This window comes from Nyctereutes procyonoides, unplaced genomic scaffold (genome assembly GCF_905146905.1).
Source record: "Nyctereutes procyonoides isolate TBG_1078 unplaced genomic scaffold, NYPRO_anot_genome, whole genome shotgun sequence".
NCBI lineage: Eukaryota > Metazoa > Chordata > Mammalia > Carnivora > Canidae > Nyctereutes > Nyctereutes procyonoides.
Window position 1 is genome coordinate 7,297,646 of NW_026575136.1, and position 17,810 is coordinate 7,315,455.

Genomic DNA, 17,810 nt, shown 5'->3' on the forward strand with positions numbered 1-17,810 from the left:
ATCTTACATAAAGAATTCTTAACATTTTATGATGGATTCTTTAAAGTAATAAATATCTATTCATAAAATCAACTATTTGGCAGTAACTATAAGGCTAAAATACCAAAAAGTTTCACTACATAAAGCTTTGTTTTATTTAAATTGCAAAGAAGTACATCAAGTTAAATAGAGCCCAGAGGAGAGAGGTTTACACGAGACAGAAGGGGACAGGCCTGGGAAGGGCCTCTCCCAAATACACATCTCCAGTTATCAGCTCTCCATCCTCATGTCAGAGAAAGCAAGAGTTGGTCGTTTCAGAGTAGTTGATGATTTACACAGATAAGGAGGAGGGAGGAAAGCACTGCAGTTAGGGAATCACATGGGCAAGAGTAGAGTTGGGAAAAAAGTAAGGTAGCCATACACTCCAGTTCCTGGATGGAGGAAGCACACACACAAACATAGACACACATGGATATGTATACTTGCTTATTTTTCGAGTTCTATACTGAGCTTTGAAAGGAGAAATAGGCTACACTATAGAGCAGGAGTTGCCAAGTGATGACCATATTTTGCAATCAGGAAGGGCTGCCTGCCGTATATGGAGTGGGAAACTCTCCAGTTTCCCACAGTTCCCAGCTAACCCTTTCACTCATTAATGCTACCAGCCTGACCCTTGTACGTTTGTTAATTTATGATTCTAGAACAGTGGTTCTCAATCCTGCATGTTGTAGGCTTTAGGGAACTGTTAAAAGCTCCACTCTGCTGTCTCCATCTTACATCAACTGAGTCAGCGTTCAGAGTTGGGCTTGCACTTAGGTATTTTCTGATATACAGCAGGGTTGAGCACCACTATGCTACGAAGTCTTAAGTGCTAGATGAAGACAATTCCATTTTGTGCGTGTGTGCGTGTGTGTGTGTGTGTGTGTGTGTTTTGGCAGGCTAATAGTTCTCAGTCCTGCCTCACATTAGAGTTGACTGGGATGACACAAGGGCTCAACGCTCAGAAATTCTGGTTTAATTGGGATAAGGAGGTTAGGGATTTCTAATTAAAAAAAAAAAAGAAACAAAAACCTCATTTTAATGGACAGCCAGATTGAGATGACTGATGAAGAGAGTGAAAGCCACAGGACTCTGAGCAAAATAAGATGGAGACAGTACTGTGTATTAACCCAAGAGATGAACTAGACTGTGCTAAGATCAGAGAAGAGAAAATGAGGAAGTGATTACAGTAGTCTAGGTTTACATTTACAAGGATTAGAACCAGGGGCAAGGGGACCCAGTGCGATGGAATGAAAAGAATCCACTGGAGAGATGTAAAAATGTATGTTATTGTTACAGACTAATAAAATTCCCCTGCAACATCTTCACCTTGCATTGGCCCTCAAACAACTCTGAAGCTACCTCAGTGGTCTAACCAACCAACCAACCAACCAACCAACCAACCAACGAGACTACAAACAATCTTAACTGAGAATTTAGTTTCAACTAGTGCTGGGCTGGTAGCTCCCTTAAACATCTGACACAGGCAAACACACATTTCCTCTGGAGAAATCCAGATACAATTCAGCCATTTCTCCAAGAATTCCCCTTGTTAAGTTCCAAAGGATATGGATTTATGGTGAAAAATAAAATGCACCCAGGAAACAAGACACCAAGCACAAAGAGAGGAAAGACAGCAGAGCCACAAAGGTTTCAGCTATTGGAAAGATCAAACGTAGGTTATAACAGTGTGTTTGAAGTGTTTAAGGAAACAAGAGACTATATGGAGAGCAAGGGATGATTAAAACTGACCAGCTCGTTTTGAAAAAATAACAAAAAGAAGTTCGAGAGAAATTTAAAAAATGATTGGAATTAAGAGAGAAATAGTAAGCTTGAAGATAAACCCAATTAAAAAGATATGTAAAACATGGACGGTAGGTTAAGAAACAGGAGATGGTGAGAAAGATCAATACCTGGAACCCTAAAAGGATAGAATGAGGCAGAGGCAATAATTTGTAGATATAAGAGTTAATATTTTGCAAGAGTGATGAAAGGCACTGATTCCAAGATTTAAGAAATCTCACCAAGCCCAAATAAGATTACAAAGAGAAATCCATTCCTACAAATACCATGTGAAAGTAAAGTATACAGAAGACAAAGTAAAGGTCTTTAAAGTAGCTAGAGAGAAGAGCCTGATAATGTAATGTCTCAGTAGCAAAATAAAGCTGAGAGAATGTAATCTCAACCCAGAATTGCATACTCAGAAAAAAATGTCCTCAAAGAATAATAGAGAAATGAAAGATATTTTGAGATGAACTTGCCACCAACAAGGCAATTTTTGAGGAATATTAAAACCACTAGGGTACTAACTTTAAAGAAAGCAAAATAGTACATAAGTTCCAAACTATGAGATAGAAAGGTGGAAGGAAAGAAATATCAAAAAGGAGAATTATACCTATTTATGGTAGACTTCTAATTTGTCTTGAATTTTCAGCATTGCTTAAAGCATTTATAATGGATGTGCAGTATGTCTACAAAAAAGCTACACGTCATTCTGTCTTTCCATCTCTCCTTTGTAACACTTCTCTGAGGCAAATTTTACTTGATTAAGGTCTGCTATGAGTTCCAGGCAGGCAAGGACTGCTTGTGTGAACTTTTCCCTACTACTGTATCCTCAAGACTTAATTCTGTAATATTATGATCAAGAAATATTAAATGAGTGGCTGAATGGATGAATGAAAGACTTCATATTGACTGCATATGCAGTTTATTTTTTTATTTTTAATTTTCATTTATTTATTTATTTTTTTGCAGTTTATATTAGTTTGAATACCTACCCCCCCCAACCCTCCGCTCCAGAGATCTCCACATCCTAATCCTTAGAAACTATTAATGTTACCTTATATGGCAAAAAAGGACTGTACAGATGTGGCTGATGTGGTTAACGATCTTGAGATTGGGAGATTATCCTGGAATATCTGGCTAGGTCCTAAGTGCATCACATGTATCCATCTTTTAAAGAAGGAGGAAAGGTGGATTTGATACAGACAGAAGAGGAGGACCCCAGAGGAAGAGGATGGAGTGAGGTAGCCATAACCTGAACAAGGATGGCAGCTGGCAGGAGTTGGAGAAGGTAAGGAATGGTTTCTTCTCTAGATATTCTGGAGGCAGTGAGGCCTACTGACAATCTTGATTTTAGCCAGGTGATACTGACTTTGGGCTTCAGGCTCCAGAACTGTGAGAGCATAAATTTCTATTGTTCTAAGCTGTCAAGTATGCAATATGTTGTTATAGTAGCCATATGAAGCTAACAGAGTAAAGCGATGAGAAATCAAAGAAGATAATCATTTGCAGCCCAGAGTGAAGGGAATTAGTGCGCTATTTATAAATAGGAGTTTAGGGGGGAAAAGAAGGAGTCTGAATTAGATATTATATTTTTGAAAACGCAAAGACGCTGAGAATATATGCAAGCATTATAAACTTGTCTCCCTTCCTGGACTGTGGGCCCCTAAAGAGCAGAGTATTTTGCCTTTCTTCTTTGAATTCCTGGCAACTACCTATCATATACATGCTAGGTACATGTTTAGAATAATAGGTCTAGTGAGATCATAGAATTTTTGTGAAGATGCTTGATGCTTGAAAGAATGCCCAATATTAGGTTTAGGAATAAGGAGGGGATCTGAAATATCCAGATTACATTTCCTTCCAGTTACAGTGGATAATGAAGAGTTGCCTAGGGGCACCTGGGTGGTTCAGTTGGTTAAGCATCTGCCCTCAGCTCAGGTCATGATCTCAGGGTCCTGGGATTGAGCCCCCACATTGGGCTCCTTTGCTCAGCAGGAAGGCTGCTTCTCTCTCTCCTTCTGCCCTTCCCCCTACTCGTGTTCTCTCTCTCTCTCTTTCTGTCTCAAATAAGTAAATAAATAAATTCTTAAAAAAAAAAGAGTCGCCTATATCTAGTACTTAGTACGGTGTCTAGCTTTAGAAGAAACTCAAAAATATTTTGAAATGAATGAATGTACCTCAGAAGGAAGAGTTATTACTCAGTGTTCTTAAAAGCAATCTGCTTGTTTCTTAAAAAATAAACATAAATTTACCAAACAACTTAGCAATTCTACTCCTAGGTATCTACCCAAGATAAATGAAAACGTATGTCGACACAAAGATTTCTATGAAAGAGTCCGTCCAGAGGAATATTATCCACAATCGTCAAAAAAGTAGGAACAATCCAAATGTCTACCAAACGATGAATGAATAAATAAAATGCGTCATATCCATACAGTGGAGTATTATTCAGCATTAGGAAGAAGAGACTCCTGATACACGCCAAAACACGGATGAGCCTCAAGGACACTGTTCTACGTGACAGAAATCAGAAGCAAAAGACCCCCTACTGTATGATTCCATTTATAGGAAATGTCCAGAAGAGGCAAATTTACAGAGAGAGCAAGCAGATTAGTGGTTTCACGGGGTCAGGGTCAACAAGGAATGACTGAAAAGGGGCAGAAGAATTCCTTCTGTAGTGATGGAAATGTTCTAAGGCTGGATTGTGGTGATGGCTGCGCAGGTCTGCAAATTTACTAAAAACTATTAAATTGCATATTTAAAATGGGTGAATTTTGTGATATATAAATTATATCCCATTAAAGCTGTTTGTTTTTGTTTTTAAAAGGCATGTGCTTAAAAATGTGACAATTATAAAGGTAGAAAGTGCTTCTTACCAAATCACATCTTTAAAACTATATCACTCCTGCTAAAATAGCATTGCCTTTCCTAAGGAAGCCGCAGGGCAGCCATCTTGTAAAAAACGGAAATAATTTGTGATATTGACAGTGTGGGTGCTTGATGTAAGAGCCTCAAAAAACATTTTTCCATCCAGGTTTAGTAATACCCTAACAATCATAAAAATGTGAAGGGACATTTGGTAGCCTTTTATAGACTTCATTTACAAGGCAGATGCTGCTCCTTACAAGTGTGTGCTCTGTAGCTTAATTCCATTTTTCTGTACAGTATGTACTTGTTTTGGGTAGGCTGAAAATGAAGACAAAAAAAGACGACTTTATTTAGCTGTTTCTTTTCTTTTCTTTTTCTAGGAGAGTTAAGAAAAAAAAATTGATTTTAACCAATAAGAGACAGTGGTCAAAAGTGACAGTGCTTTGTGAGGTAATGAAGCAGTCTGTATTATTTACTAATAATAATAGCTTATGCTTATTACATGCTTACTCTATGCCAGGAACTGTGGTGACTTATTTACATATATCATCTCCCCTAACCCTCAGAACAACTGTATAATGTGTTAATATTATTCCCATATTATAAAGAAGAAAACTGAAGCTGGAGCCTAGGTAACTGGCTTAAAAGGCACACACAAGGCTGGTTAACTGAGGCCCAGGACTTGTAGAGAGACCAGACTCTACTACACTACCCTATAACCAAGCTGCAACTGCTGCCCACAGAATTAGTGTAGATTTAATGTTGAAAATGAAGAAACTTTAAAAGTGTACTTAAAATCCAAAATTTTTAAATATTTTATAGGAATTGAACATTTCCATGCCGATGAACTCCCAAATCTCTGTTTTCTGGCCTGACTGTTCATCTGAATAAAAAGACTTGTTCATCTAGCTTCCAGCTGGAAATCTCCACTAGCATTCTAAGAGGTATCTCTAGCTTAATATATTCAAAGGCAAACTTTTTAAAACCTTCTCTTCCCCAAGCGTTCTCATCTCAGCAAATAGTACCTACATATATCCACATCTCAGTAAATAGCACCTGTATATATCCACCTAGGCCAAAATCTTTAAAATAGATCCTGGCCGCTCCTTACATCCTCCATTGTTACTTCTCAAGTCAAACCACTGCCATATTTGCTGGATTACTGTACTAGCTGTCTGCACTCATTAAGGTAGGGACGTGGGCTACATTAAAAATGACTTATATGATAGGTGAAGGGGATTTAAAAAAAAAAAAAAACAAGCATAATGGTTCATTATAAAGTCAGGTTGGGGCCCCTGGGTGGCTCAGATGAGCACCTGCCTTTGGCTTGGGTCGTGATCCTGGGGACGAGGGATTGAGTCCCACATCAGGTTCCCTGCAGGGAACCTGCTTCTCCCTCTGCCTGTATCTCTGCCCCTCTCTCTCTCTCTGTCTTTCATGAATGAATAAAATCTTAAAAAAAAAAAATAAAGTCAGGTTGACAGATCAAAAGGGCAGACTTCTTCTAGAGGTCATTCAAGGCCCCAAGCCAGTGGAGGCACTGCTGTCTTCAACAAGACACCTCCTCTGTCTGCCCCTTCCAAAGGGAGAGTTCATTGGGTACTGTGGGTGGCATATTTTTATGCTCCACCTGGAAGTGGGGCCCTCAAGTATCCCACATCACATCTGCTTACACTTAATGGCTAAGACCTAGTCATAAAGCCATGCCAAGTTGCAATGGAGCCTGGAACATGCAGTCCAACCGTGTTCCCAAGAAAAAGAGAAAGAAATCTGGGGAATAGCTAAGAGTCTCTTCCATATCCCCTTATTCTATAACTCTAGCTCTCGGGTGCTGATTCTGAAAAGGGGAAACAATTTTTTCTTTGAGAGAACTCGTTAGTAACCAAGGACTGGTCAGGGTAGGTAAAAAGAGGCTGTTGTGTAAGAATCACATCTAATTTCAGAGTGGAAATGCTTTTTTGAAGGAAGCAGCCCGACAGGTGCCATCTAATGCATAAATGTTATGTTAAGTCAGATGATAAGTGGCAATATATATGATATAGAGGTTCACCAGAATGGTATTTTCTGTTCTTTTCTTTTATTAAAGATTTTATTTATTTATATGAGAGAGAGAGGGAAAGAGAGCATGAATGGGGGGAAGGGCAGAGGAAGAGGGAGAAGCAGACTCCTCGCCGAGCCCGGAGCCTGACGTGGGACTCGATCCCAGGATCCTGAGATCATGACCTAAGCTGAAGGCAGACACTTAACTGACTGAGCCACCCAGGCGCCCTACAATGGTATTTTCTAAAGAAGTCATCTAAGAGCCTCGTCCCACTTAGATAACAGGAGAACAATCGTGGGGAGGAGGTGAAAATATATACTGAATCACCGAGAGCTAATCAATTAAAGGAGAGTTGTGCATTTTTTCCATGAGGGGGAAAGGGACAACAGGAATTCTAAACTAAGTCTCTGGAAATAGGTTGACTGGAAGTCAATCAACCAATCATTTATAGTGTTTGGGTAGAGGGAGAAGAATCACAGTGATTCAGATTTTTCTGGTGAGCGGACAAAGTGGTTCAGGGGATACAGTTGGAAAGAGCACCTTTTCGTTTTGGTCTATGTCACACAGAGAAAGTTACCAGAAGTGAAAGAACTGGTCAGAAGTGGCTTCAGTGGAGGTATAGTACCGAAATGAAGATAAAAGAGGATTCTGGGCAATAAATCTGTTTCGACTCTGTAAATACCCCCCTTTCAACATAATGGCTCTTTAAAGAAATAAGAAAACAAAGCTTTCAGAAGGGGCTTGATACATTATTTATGAACTTATCAAGTGGAAAAAAACACCCACTCAGACATTTTAATAAAAACTTTCAACTAATGTATCTAATTTTATTGGTATTAAAAAAAAGCCAATTATGAACTGGAAAGTTATTGTTTGTTAAACTGCTACACGCTTTCTGCAAATAGAATGTTTACAAACCACTTGGAATCACTTTTCCAAAGTTTCAGTTTCTGAAGGTCAAATAACTATGTAACTGCTTAATAAAGAAGCAAAGAAGTGCCTCTAAATATCTCCCAGCTCTGATGGGCTTATATTCTGCTCCTTAGGTGAGGTATTAGCAAAGCTTATTTATTTTCATTTCCAAGGCTTTTATTTGCTCATTCCCTTGTGGTAAAGCTGATTTCCATGATGATTCCCTTCTTAATTTTAATACCCTTTTTACTCATCATATAGACATAAGAATTTTCCATAAAATAATGAAATCCTTGCAAAGGAAATGAAGACAACTCAGAGTAAAGTAAACTAGCTCTTTTTTTTTTCAATTAATTGATCCACTGTCATGTGCATATAAGATTTTTTTAAACCTAGGAAAATAAGGTTAATTAACATAAAAAAGCCTCACTCGTCTGGATGCTGAATTTTGTATTTTACCCATGCTGCCTTAAGTGCCTTGATTTCCCAGTAATGACCTAGTTCTCCTAATGAGGAACATTAACCCCTGGCTGTAGCTGTCCAGGACTTAATTGTCAACTGCAGCTGAAATAGGGGAGTTTGCCGATCAGCAGGTATGCGGTATATTAACTCATGTCATTTCAACCCCTAATAAATAAATCTGTTGCTAAGGCAACAGGAAGATCAGCTCTATCAGTATTCTCCCCTCCCGGTAACCAGCTCCCCCCCATCCCCCTCCCACCCCTCTTTTGGAGGAAACTGCCTTTCACACCAAGCTTAGGAAAAAGAAGGAAATTAACTACATGTAACCATAATTAGAAGTAACATCATTTCTCATCCTAGAAACATATCTAAATTAATAAAAAAGGACAGCAAAGAGAGAAATGCTTTTGACTAAGATCACGATAAATTATTTCCTTCAACAGGAGATAGGCACTATGAGGTATACATCTGAGTAAGAACAAATCTCAAACATTTCGGCTCTTTGTGTTTCTGAAATTTCCCCTTCTTTTGTTTAACCAACAAATGATGTTAGCCTGAATAGTGCTGAAATAGCTAATTAGTTGCATAGCCAATAAGATGATACAAGGGGAAAAAAAAAACCCTTACATATTTTATAATAGTTATTGCTATTCTAACTTAGAATTCTTTGGTGTGATTGAGAAAAAAAAAAAAAGAAAAGAAAAAAGAAAGAAAGAAAGAAAAATCTGGACACTGAACCTTAGTTTGGATAACTCAGAAAAGCCATAGACTCTCATTCACTTGGGATTGTTAACAGTTTAGAAAGTAATTTCAATGAATTGTTTTAAAATGGTTCACACATCTGGACGATGGCGGATGGGTAGGTGAAAAAAATAACCTAGAAGGATCTTCCCTTCTGGATTTATTTTTCAGTGATAACTAAGAAATTATTTTGGTTTTAACCAGTTTGAGCCCTTCTTCCCAAACAACATAATGACACTTTTTCTATTACCCTTCTGTTAAAATGAATGATTCCGTTTTAACAAAGTCCTGAGAGATTTGTCTTTATAACTCCTATAAAGGCATTTCACTAGCCCTCTCCCCCCCCCAAAAAAAAACCCAAATCTAAAACAAACAAAACATATGTTTTGTAAAAGCAATGCTGATCCCATGACCATCTCCACTTGCCATTTGGTTAATTGAAGCCTTTTATATTTTCATTTCTTTCTTCTCAGGATGAGAAACTCGTCCTCAACTGGACTTACTGAATGAGTAAGAGGCAATCACCAGAGTCACCCTAGGATTCATCGTCATCAACATTACGTAACATCAAGTAAATATTCTACATATCCTACGGTATTCCAGCCAGATGCTATTGAAAAAAATCTCCAGGGAGAGTATCCTGGAGTACTTTAGGCTAAACCAAACGACACCACTTAAAACATGAGATGAGGCAGTGTGGAAAGTGCAGTTTTGTTACACGCTTATGTGGTGCAGTGGACTGCACTGTGATCTCAGTGCATGAAAATTCACAGGCAGGGGAATTCACACATCACTGGAATTGAAATCAGGGCACCTGTCTGTGGAAGGCAGAGGATTTCAGGGCATCTTTAAAAAGATATAATGGTAATTACGGTCATGAAAAGAGAAAACACCATACATTAAGAACAATAGGAGGGATATTAAATCCTGAAAAAAAGAGGAAAAGTGTGCTAAATAGGGATCAGGTCAACAGGGACCATAAAAAGAAAGGTTTGGTGACTTGGAAGGAGAAATATATTTACCCCCCCCACATCACATATATGACATACATATATGTAGTAAACAGGTAATCTATCTACCTACTTAGCCATCCATCGTTCATCTGCTCAGTCATCTATACATATGACCTAGCTATCTACTTCCCAACTCAATCACTCCTGACCTGCAGTATTAAATAAATCAGTGGGGTATAGGGTGCAAGGATTTTATCAAAACATTTGTGATAGAATGAAGCAAAAGCAGACATAGGTCTTGAATGGTTGAAGATGACAGTCATAAGCATACCATAATCAAATAGCATCTTTTGCACCAATTAGTATGTTTAAGGAGCCAAGTTTAGATATCTTTTTAACCCTGTTTGGAAGAAAAGGATAACAAGAGCTTTAGTTAATGATATTCTAGAGATAGTAACACTAAGACAGTAAGGACCATTCGGTGAATGTTCTTCATGCTGATGTGGTATGTGGGAAAGTTAGAAACAGCCCAAGAAGCAAGGAGAAACCAGAGCTCAGTTTATTATATTTTTCATATGTTCAATAGTTTGGAAAGTAGCAAGGCATCTAGGAGTGGAATTTTAGAAAATATAAATGGAATTTTGTTAAGGTTATGTTTTTTGGCCATACATTTTAATTTCTCAGCATTTGTTTTCCTACTAATTAAAAATCTTGTACCAGATTCCCAGAGGTTCATCTGATAGTACTACATTAGAAGACAAATTAAGCAAGTGATGTAACACATTGTAATCTAAGCCAGGTATTTGATTACAACTTTTCAAAGACTCTGATAAAGTTCTCTGGAGAGTTTTTTTGTTTGTTTGTTTGTTTGTTTGTTTGTTTTTTAAGTGATAGAGTTCACTTGAGATGTTTTAAGGACAAAAACCAACGAACCAACCAACCAACGAACCAATATCATCAAACACACAAACAAAAATACCCATAGGCTAAGAAATATAACTGAAGAGAGCTTAGCACTGAATTGAGAATATATCTATAATCAATTCCTTACATCAAAGATATTTAACTGTGAAAATGAATAGTGCTACTGGAAGGCATGTAGGGGCATCATCTTTTCTGGAGATGAGGACAAGTAAGATGGACTCTCATAGGTCTCACTTTGGTGGAGTATGCTGAAAGGCAGGTGGCCAGACCACATGATCATCTTTTCCAGAACTACAATTCTGTGAGGAATCATTTCTCCCAAAGAAAAACAGATTTATGCATAACACTGAAATAGAAAGAGAACATTGGTGTCCCAAATCTAACACTTTGCTTCTCAGTTCTTATCCTGCTGTGGCACCTGAAGACTGTCCTCCACATGTATCCTATTCTTAAGTAATCACCAATGAGACCTGAAAGATTTAAGACAATCTATTTGCTAAACTTTCCCCAAGTTACCTGGACAACAAGAAAATCAAAAAGTATAACATCCAATCTACTTAACATACACTTTTCAGAAGGCAGTCATCAATTTTGTTTTCAAAGTTGTATTTTTAAACCTCAGAGAGTCAAAGAATGGAAAAAAAAAGTAATTTATTTTACTCTTAAGTAATAAAGTACAATTTTCCATTTTATATCAATCATTTGTTTTCAGTTAGAAGTTGCCAAAGTTTCTAAAAATATGTCAAATTCTTTCAATATTACAGTATATGATTTACCTAAGTATGCTTCAAATCTGTTTTTATTTCTCAATGACTGAGCCTTTTCCTTTCCAAATTTACACTCTTAACCACAATCAACATTGCATAAATTGTTTTATCATTACTTTACGGAAAATATTGCAAGTAACATATAGCTCATAAAAAGTCACTCCACTTTAAGTGAAAAGCTCTGACAATTTTCCCATAGTCCATGTAATGGAGTCATGGTGGAACTTACCACCATTGCTACTCTTAACAATTTCAAACTCCTCAACGTGCCTCACAGGCCACTTGCACCTGATCTTTCTTAACCAGAACACACCCACTTATGAGGCACGCAGAGGGGCTTTCAGATTAGAATAGAATTTGTGTTGGAGATCTCTCCTACTGCTTCCTGACTACTGAGCCCATTTTGACACAAATCTTCTTTGGTCTGAGAAAAAGTGCTCTTATATATGATGAACACTTGTTTCCACCAACTGTGAAACCCCAATATCCACATGCCATATAAACCTACATGTTAATATATTAACATTCAGGGCAAGAAAAAAGGAGTCTGTGAAAACTAAAAATTAGGCAATCCAATGACTGGCAGCAGACATATTTGTACATATGTCATTATCAGTTCTGTTTGACAGTGGTTCTCAAGAGCGCCGCAGTGATTCCTGGGGACATTCAAGCCCTTTCATGGGGTCTGCAAAGTCAAACTATTTTTACAATAATACTAAGACGTAATTTGCCTTCTTCACTGTGTTGACACATGCCTCAATAGTGAAGAAACACTGATGCAAAAGGGTTCTGGGACCTCAGGGTGATTCAAGGCAGTGGCACCAAACTGAACTAGTAGTCATTGCATTCTTGACCACCTGCACTTGCAGTAAAAGAAAAAAAAGATCGTTTCACTTAAGAATGCCCTTGAAGAAGCATTAAAGTTACTAATTTTATTAAATTTCCTCCCTTCAAGAGACTTCTTTTAATATTCGATGTTATAAACTGGAAATACACACACTGCATCTTTGTGTCCCAGGACACACTGGTTGTCTTAAGAAACAGTATTTGTATGATTGTTTGAGTTATGAGCGGACTAGTTGCTTTTTTCACAAAACACTAATTTTGCTTCTAAGAACTTATAGGCCAACCATGGTTAATTAGCCTTGTGTATTTGGCAGACATTTTCTCAAATACGAGCCACGTGAACACGTCTCCTCAAGAAAACGACCGATAATATTTGTTGCAATGATAAATTCAAGATTTTAATTGAAAATTGGAATTCTGGAAAAAGTGTATCTACACCGTGAGCTTGACAACTTCCCAATAATCAAAAAGTCCGCTGATCTCAGTGGTGATATTAACAACCTGATTCTCTGAAATAATGAATTTTGTCAATACTTGGAAGATCTGCACAATTCATCAATCACGTATTTTCCAAGTGACCAATGCGCGATGTTACAAAATCCATTTAGACACCAAGTAAGAGAGTATGAAGAGCCACTGAGTGGTCTAATCTCGGAGATCTCTGAGAAACTCCTACTTGCCGAGTAGCAGCAAAGGATACCTGCAATAATCTGAGCAGGTCATTAAAACACTCTTTCCTTTTCCAATTCTCTCTGTGAGGCAGAATTTTCTTCCGAAACCTCCACCAAAACAACATATTGCAACAGATTGAATACTTAAGCAGATATAAAAATCGAACTCTCTTCTACTCAGAGATTATAGATTTACAAAAATATAAAATAATGTCACTCTTCTCGCTAATTATTTTGCTTTCTAAAGTAGTTATTTTCATAAGAACACATTAATATTAACACGTATGTGGTTCTTCACTATTACTTTTCAATGATTTAATGTAGATTTTTAAAAGTTTTCCCTTAGCTTTAATTTTTAATACGCTAAATATTGATAGGTGTAACTCTAAAAGGAGAGAGAGAGAGAGAGAGAGAGAGAGAGAGAGATCTACAGTGTCCCAGTCATTTTTAAGAGCGCGAAGGGGTCTTTAGATCAAGGAGTTTGAGAACCGCAGCCTTAAGAGTGCTATCTTTCAACGTCTTGTAAACTTATTTTCTCTGTCCCTCCAGCAGTACGCCTTCGGTGCCCATTAAAATCAAGAGAATATTTAAACGTTGTAATAGTTACAAAGAAAATGGGTTTAAGAAAAGGCGTTGCCAATTGCAGTGTATTTTTTACAGGTCTTTCTCTCTAAGTCGTTGCTATTAACCATGCCTTGCTACAGATGTTTATAACAAAACACTAAAGATTGGGTAGAAGGGAGAAAACAAATTACTCTGCAGAGAACCCAGCAACTCTGCTAAAATACTGTCAGTTATTTATCTACTGTCAGCAGAGGTTGCACACTATAATCCTTGACAAGCTCAGATTCAGAAAGAATGAAGAGAGGGGGCAAGCATTGCAGTGAAGGGCCTGTTCTCATGCACAGACATTTTAACACAGATTTAAAGCCAGAATGTATCTTCTAGAAAATGTCACTTTTGATTTTGATACATATCCTAGCAAGGAGGCTCTACATTTGGTTGACTTAGTACGAGATATGTTAGAGGCTAACACTATATTTTAGACCATTCATGATCCCGGCGTGGAACTAACACAATGAGGTCAGCATCACTTCATTTTTAGAGTTGGCGACTGCAACGGCATGATTTCATGGGCATATTTTTTATGATAAGGAGGAGGCCTTTATTTTTGTTTTGTTGGGCAAGGTAATGACAGGCTCCGAGAATCCTGTTGCCCTCTCTGGTGGCCGTTTCTCCCTTTTGTTTACAGGGGGAACAATCATCCCTGTGTTCCCTCTCCTTAAGTCCCTTCTCTCTGTTAAGTGGCCAAGGCAAAAAGGCGACAGGCCAGGCCGCAGAGCTTCCCGCAGGCTACTCTAAAGAAAACCCCGCCTCGAGCAGGTAGTTTAATTAGCTCCCGATAAGGACAAGAAGGAGGGAGGTGTAGATAGAGGTGGGGGAGGCCCCAAACTAAGAGGGTTGAGCCGGCAAATCCAACCCTGGTCATTTCTAGTACTGACCAATGGTCTCCTTGAGGATACAGTTCGTATCGACCGGTCCGTTCTAGGATTTCTACCCAGGCCATCAGAGGTATAAATAAATGTGTGCTTGTGACCGGGCATGTCTGACGAATGCTGAGCCAGAATCTTAATTTTCTAATTCATATTCACCAATTAAAAATAAACTGTATTTTTATGAGCAAATTTACATAAATCAGATGATAAAGCATCTACCACTAAAGGGTAGGAGTTCAGCTCACGACATTTGCATATATTCTCCTAAAGAAAATATAGGCGTTTTAGATTTTCATTGAAGAGCCTTGCTGTGTTGGAACTCTAATGGGCTTAGAACAGTAAATTTTGAAGAAACTGATTGCTACCCCTGTAGCTAGTAAATGTCTGCCTAGACCCAGTGGCATTTGAAAAAAGTGTTTTATCATAAAATTATCCCAGCAGAGTCCATTCTGCAAGATAACATCATCATCATCATCATCAGTACTCCATGCAGGACCCAACAGCTCTGGCACAATATTGCCAGTCATTTATCTGTTGTCAGCACAGGTTACACACTGTAATCCTTGACTGCCTCGGAATTAGAATGTCTTTGATGTCCTCACAAGAGTTTTTTGCCCGAAGGCTTTACCAATGCTCGGCGGCTCAGTGTTTATTCCTCGTAATCTTCCTCTCATCTCCAGGCTAGCAGTGACAGATGGTTATGGGCACACAATAGTATTAAGAGTTTGATATTTTTTTTTATGCTGTGCTCTCTGTACAACAAATAGCTATCAGACGCGGGCCAGAGAGCTGACATGGCTCGCTTAGGTAATGGCAAACAAACAGCTCGGGTTGATGCTTTCTGTCATTTCCCCTCCTAACCCTGCTTGTTTTCATTGTATACTCTCAAAGGTAAACTATATTAACCTTATAGACTGTTATTAAAAAGATATATCTATATGAGCATAAAGTGCTTTTCTTTTCTCTTTTTCTTACTCTTTTGATTATGAAAGTAATACTGCTGACATATTGAACAAATATCGAATGTCAACATAAATTTTGAGTGTGTGATAATATCCCCCTTCATATAGCTGTGTGTCAGGCGGGAACCCGCGGATGATGCATAGCAGTAAATAACCCAAACAAAATTAGTTCTCTTGTCAGCTTCTACCTTGTATGTCCCCAGGCATCAGTAAAATTGACTGCACGCTAGATTTTCAAAATTAGCCCTAATGTTAGCTATGTGTCTGGCAACCTCCAAGTTTCCAATGTTCTACTATATTACCCGTAAGGATGAATGTGTTACTTTTATATTTTGGCATTTACTCTTGCTGATGCGGCTTTTTTTCCCTCTCCTCCAAATTAAAAATAATTTAGCTTTAACAATAAGAATGTGCACAAACATAATGCTGCATCTCTTTAAGCAACTAACTTTAGGCAATTAAATTAAATTAAAGCAAAAATATACAAAGGAAGAGAGGGAATTATTCAATTTAATATTGTTAATTTTATTAACATAGCTCTGTCTTATTTTGTGCAAAGGATTGGATAATAATGTGGTTCTCACTCTTCCCCCCATATCAGTATGCTGCTTTGTAGTAGGAGCCTACAAATTTAATTCTGCATTTCCATGCTAACCCAGAACCAAACTTTCTAGAACTGATTTTCTTGCAATAGGTATTACTTCGGAGGCAACCAAAGGTTAGCAGAATAAAAGGAAAAGCTTTCCAGGACCGAGAGAATGATGACACCTATTTTACCTTGAAACAGGTTAATCTCATCCAGACCCGATTCATTTTAAAATAACACACAAGAATGTCGAACAGCGTCCCCTTCTAAGTAAAATACGGTTTTAAAAGAAAAGTTACCCTCATACAAAGGGTATGCCGGAAGTGTGAAGTTGAACGGACAAACCCAAAGACACATTCCACAACAACTTTCAATCCCCAAATTTTGCGTTCATACATTTAGAGTCCAAGATGAAAATCCCTTTAGGTACCAGATGCTGCAGATCAACTGGGAGAGCTTCTGGAGTTTTAATGTGCTGGAAGTCAAATCCCCGGCAAAGGAGCTTTGCCTGGCCGGTGTGGTGTGCTTATTACTTCACCTGTAAACAGTTGCTCTCAGAAAATCGGACCTAATGATCAGCCCAGCATCTCTGCAATAAAGAGACCATAATCTGTGGGGGGAAGTGAACTCTAATCAGGCCACATGCAGATTAAACTAACTGGGAGGAATAAAAACTAGATTAAAATGTTCATGCCTAATACCAGAAGATTATCAGGACATTTTACCTCTTTAAATCCTAATTTATAGGAACTAGGGTTGAGTTTATGAGTTTGTATTTGGTACGATTACACGCCGCAGTTGATTTTCCTGTTTAGAGGAGATTCCGCTGGAAAGTGTTTTGCTTTAGCACGATACAGAGGCATTTGGGAGCAGGGGCACTGCTGCGAATGTGCTGATACATTTTATGACAAGTGAAATAAAGGCACCCAGTTGAAACTGGACAGATTAGGAAATAATGGAAATCGTTTTGTTTTAATGGTAATATTGCTTTAACAGGGTGTCTATATGAAACAGTCATATGATAACAGCACATATACATGTGTGTATATATATAGACATATAGATAAGGAATCCTGTTTTTATAGTTTGAAACTTCCTGAACAGGATTTGATTTTCTAGAGGTGTCTAGCTGCTGTTGTTAGATGAGCAAATCACTGCAAATGATTATCTGTAATTCCAATTTAATCTAAACATGCAACTATTTCTATATGGATATAAAGATATTTCTACCTTGGTACCATGTTAGTGGTACTACCACACTAAAGCAGTCTTTTCCTACAGCTATAGGGACAATAATTTACTAACTCCACCATCAGAATTATATTCTCTGTTACCGGTCTCCAACTCTTACTCAATTGGCACATCCCAAACTTACCACCTGTGAGGCCACACGATGTGCAGTGGTCTCTGCGGATCATCGGTTCCACCCAAAATGTCACAGGGATGAAAAGTCGTATTTTGTTTATTTTCCTTCAGGTGAGAGCTTGAATTATCTGATGAGTTGCACGTTCTCAAGGCTGACTCCTGTGTTAATGAGCTACCCGGGTTTTCTTGTTGTGCAGCATTGCAAGGTCCAGACTCTGAATTAAAATTCTTCAATAAATTCTCAGAACCTTTCTGCTCGTGTTGGAAAGGAAGGGCCGCGGATGGAGCAGTGCCACCACTTCCTTTAAGGCCGAGAATCTTCTGTAAATGGATTGTTTTGTGCTTGGGCATGAATCTGTTATGAAAAGGAAATGCAATACTATTTAAAACTTGTCCTTTACCTTTCTGTAAGG

The 17,810-nt window shown here is 38.1% G+C and overlaps 1 protein-coding gene across 9 annotated transcripts in view; it reads right to left on the reverse strand.

The window, feature by feature from the left end:
- LOC129495548 (glycosyltransferase-like domain-containing protein 1) overlaps positions 1-17,810 on the reverse strand; it is a 388,336-nt gene that overhangs the window by 46,822 nt on the left and 323,704 nt on the right. For all 9 annotated transcript variants that reach the window (XM_055303172.1, XM_055303177.1, XM_055303178.1 and 6 more), the window contains one exon: positions 17,408-17,752. In XM_055303172.1, the coding sequence (XP_055159147.1) occupies positions 17,408-17,752 (345 nt within the window). The remainder of the gene's footprint in view (positions 1-17,407; positions 17,753-17,810) is intronic.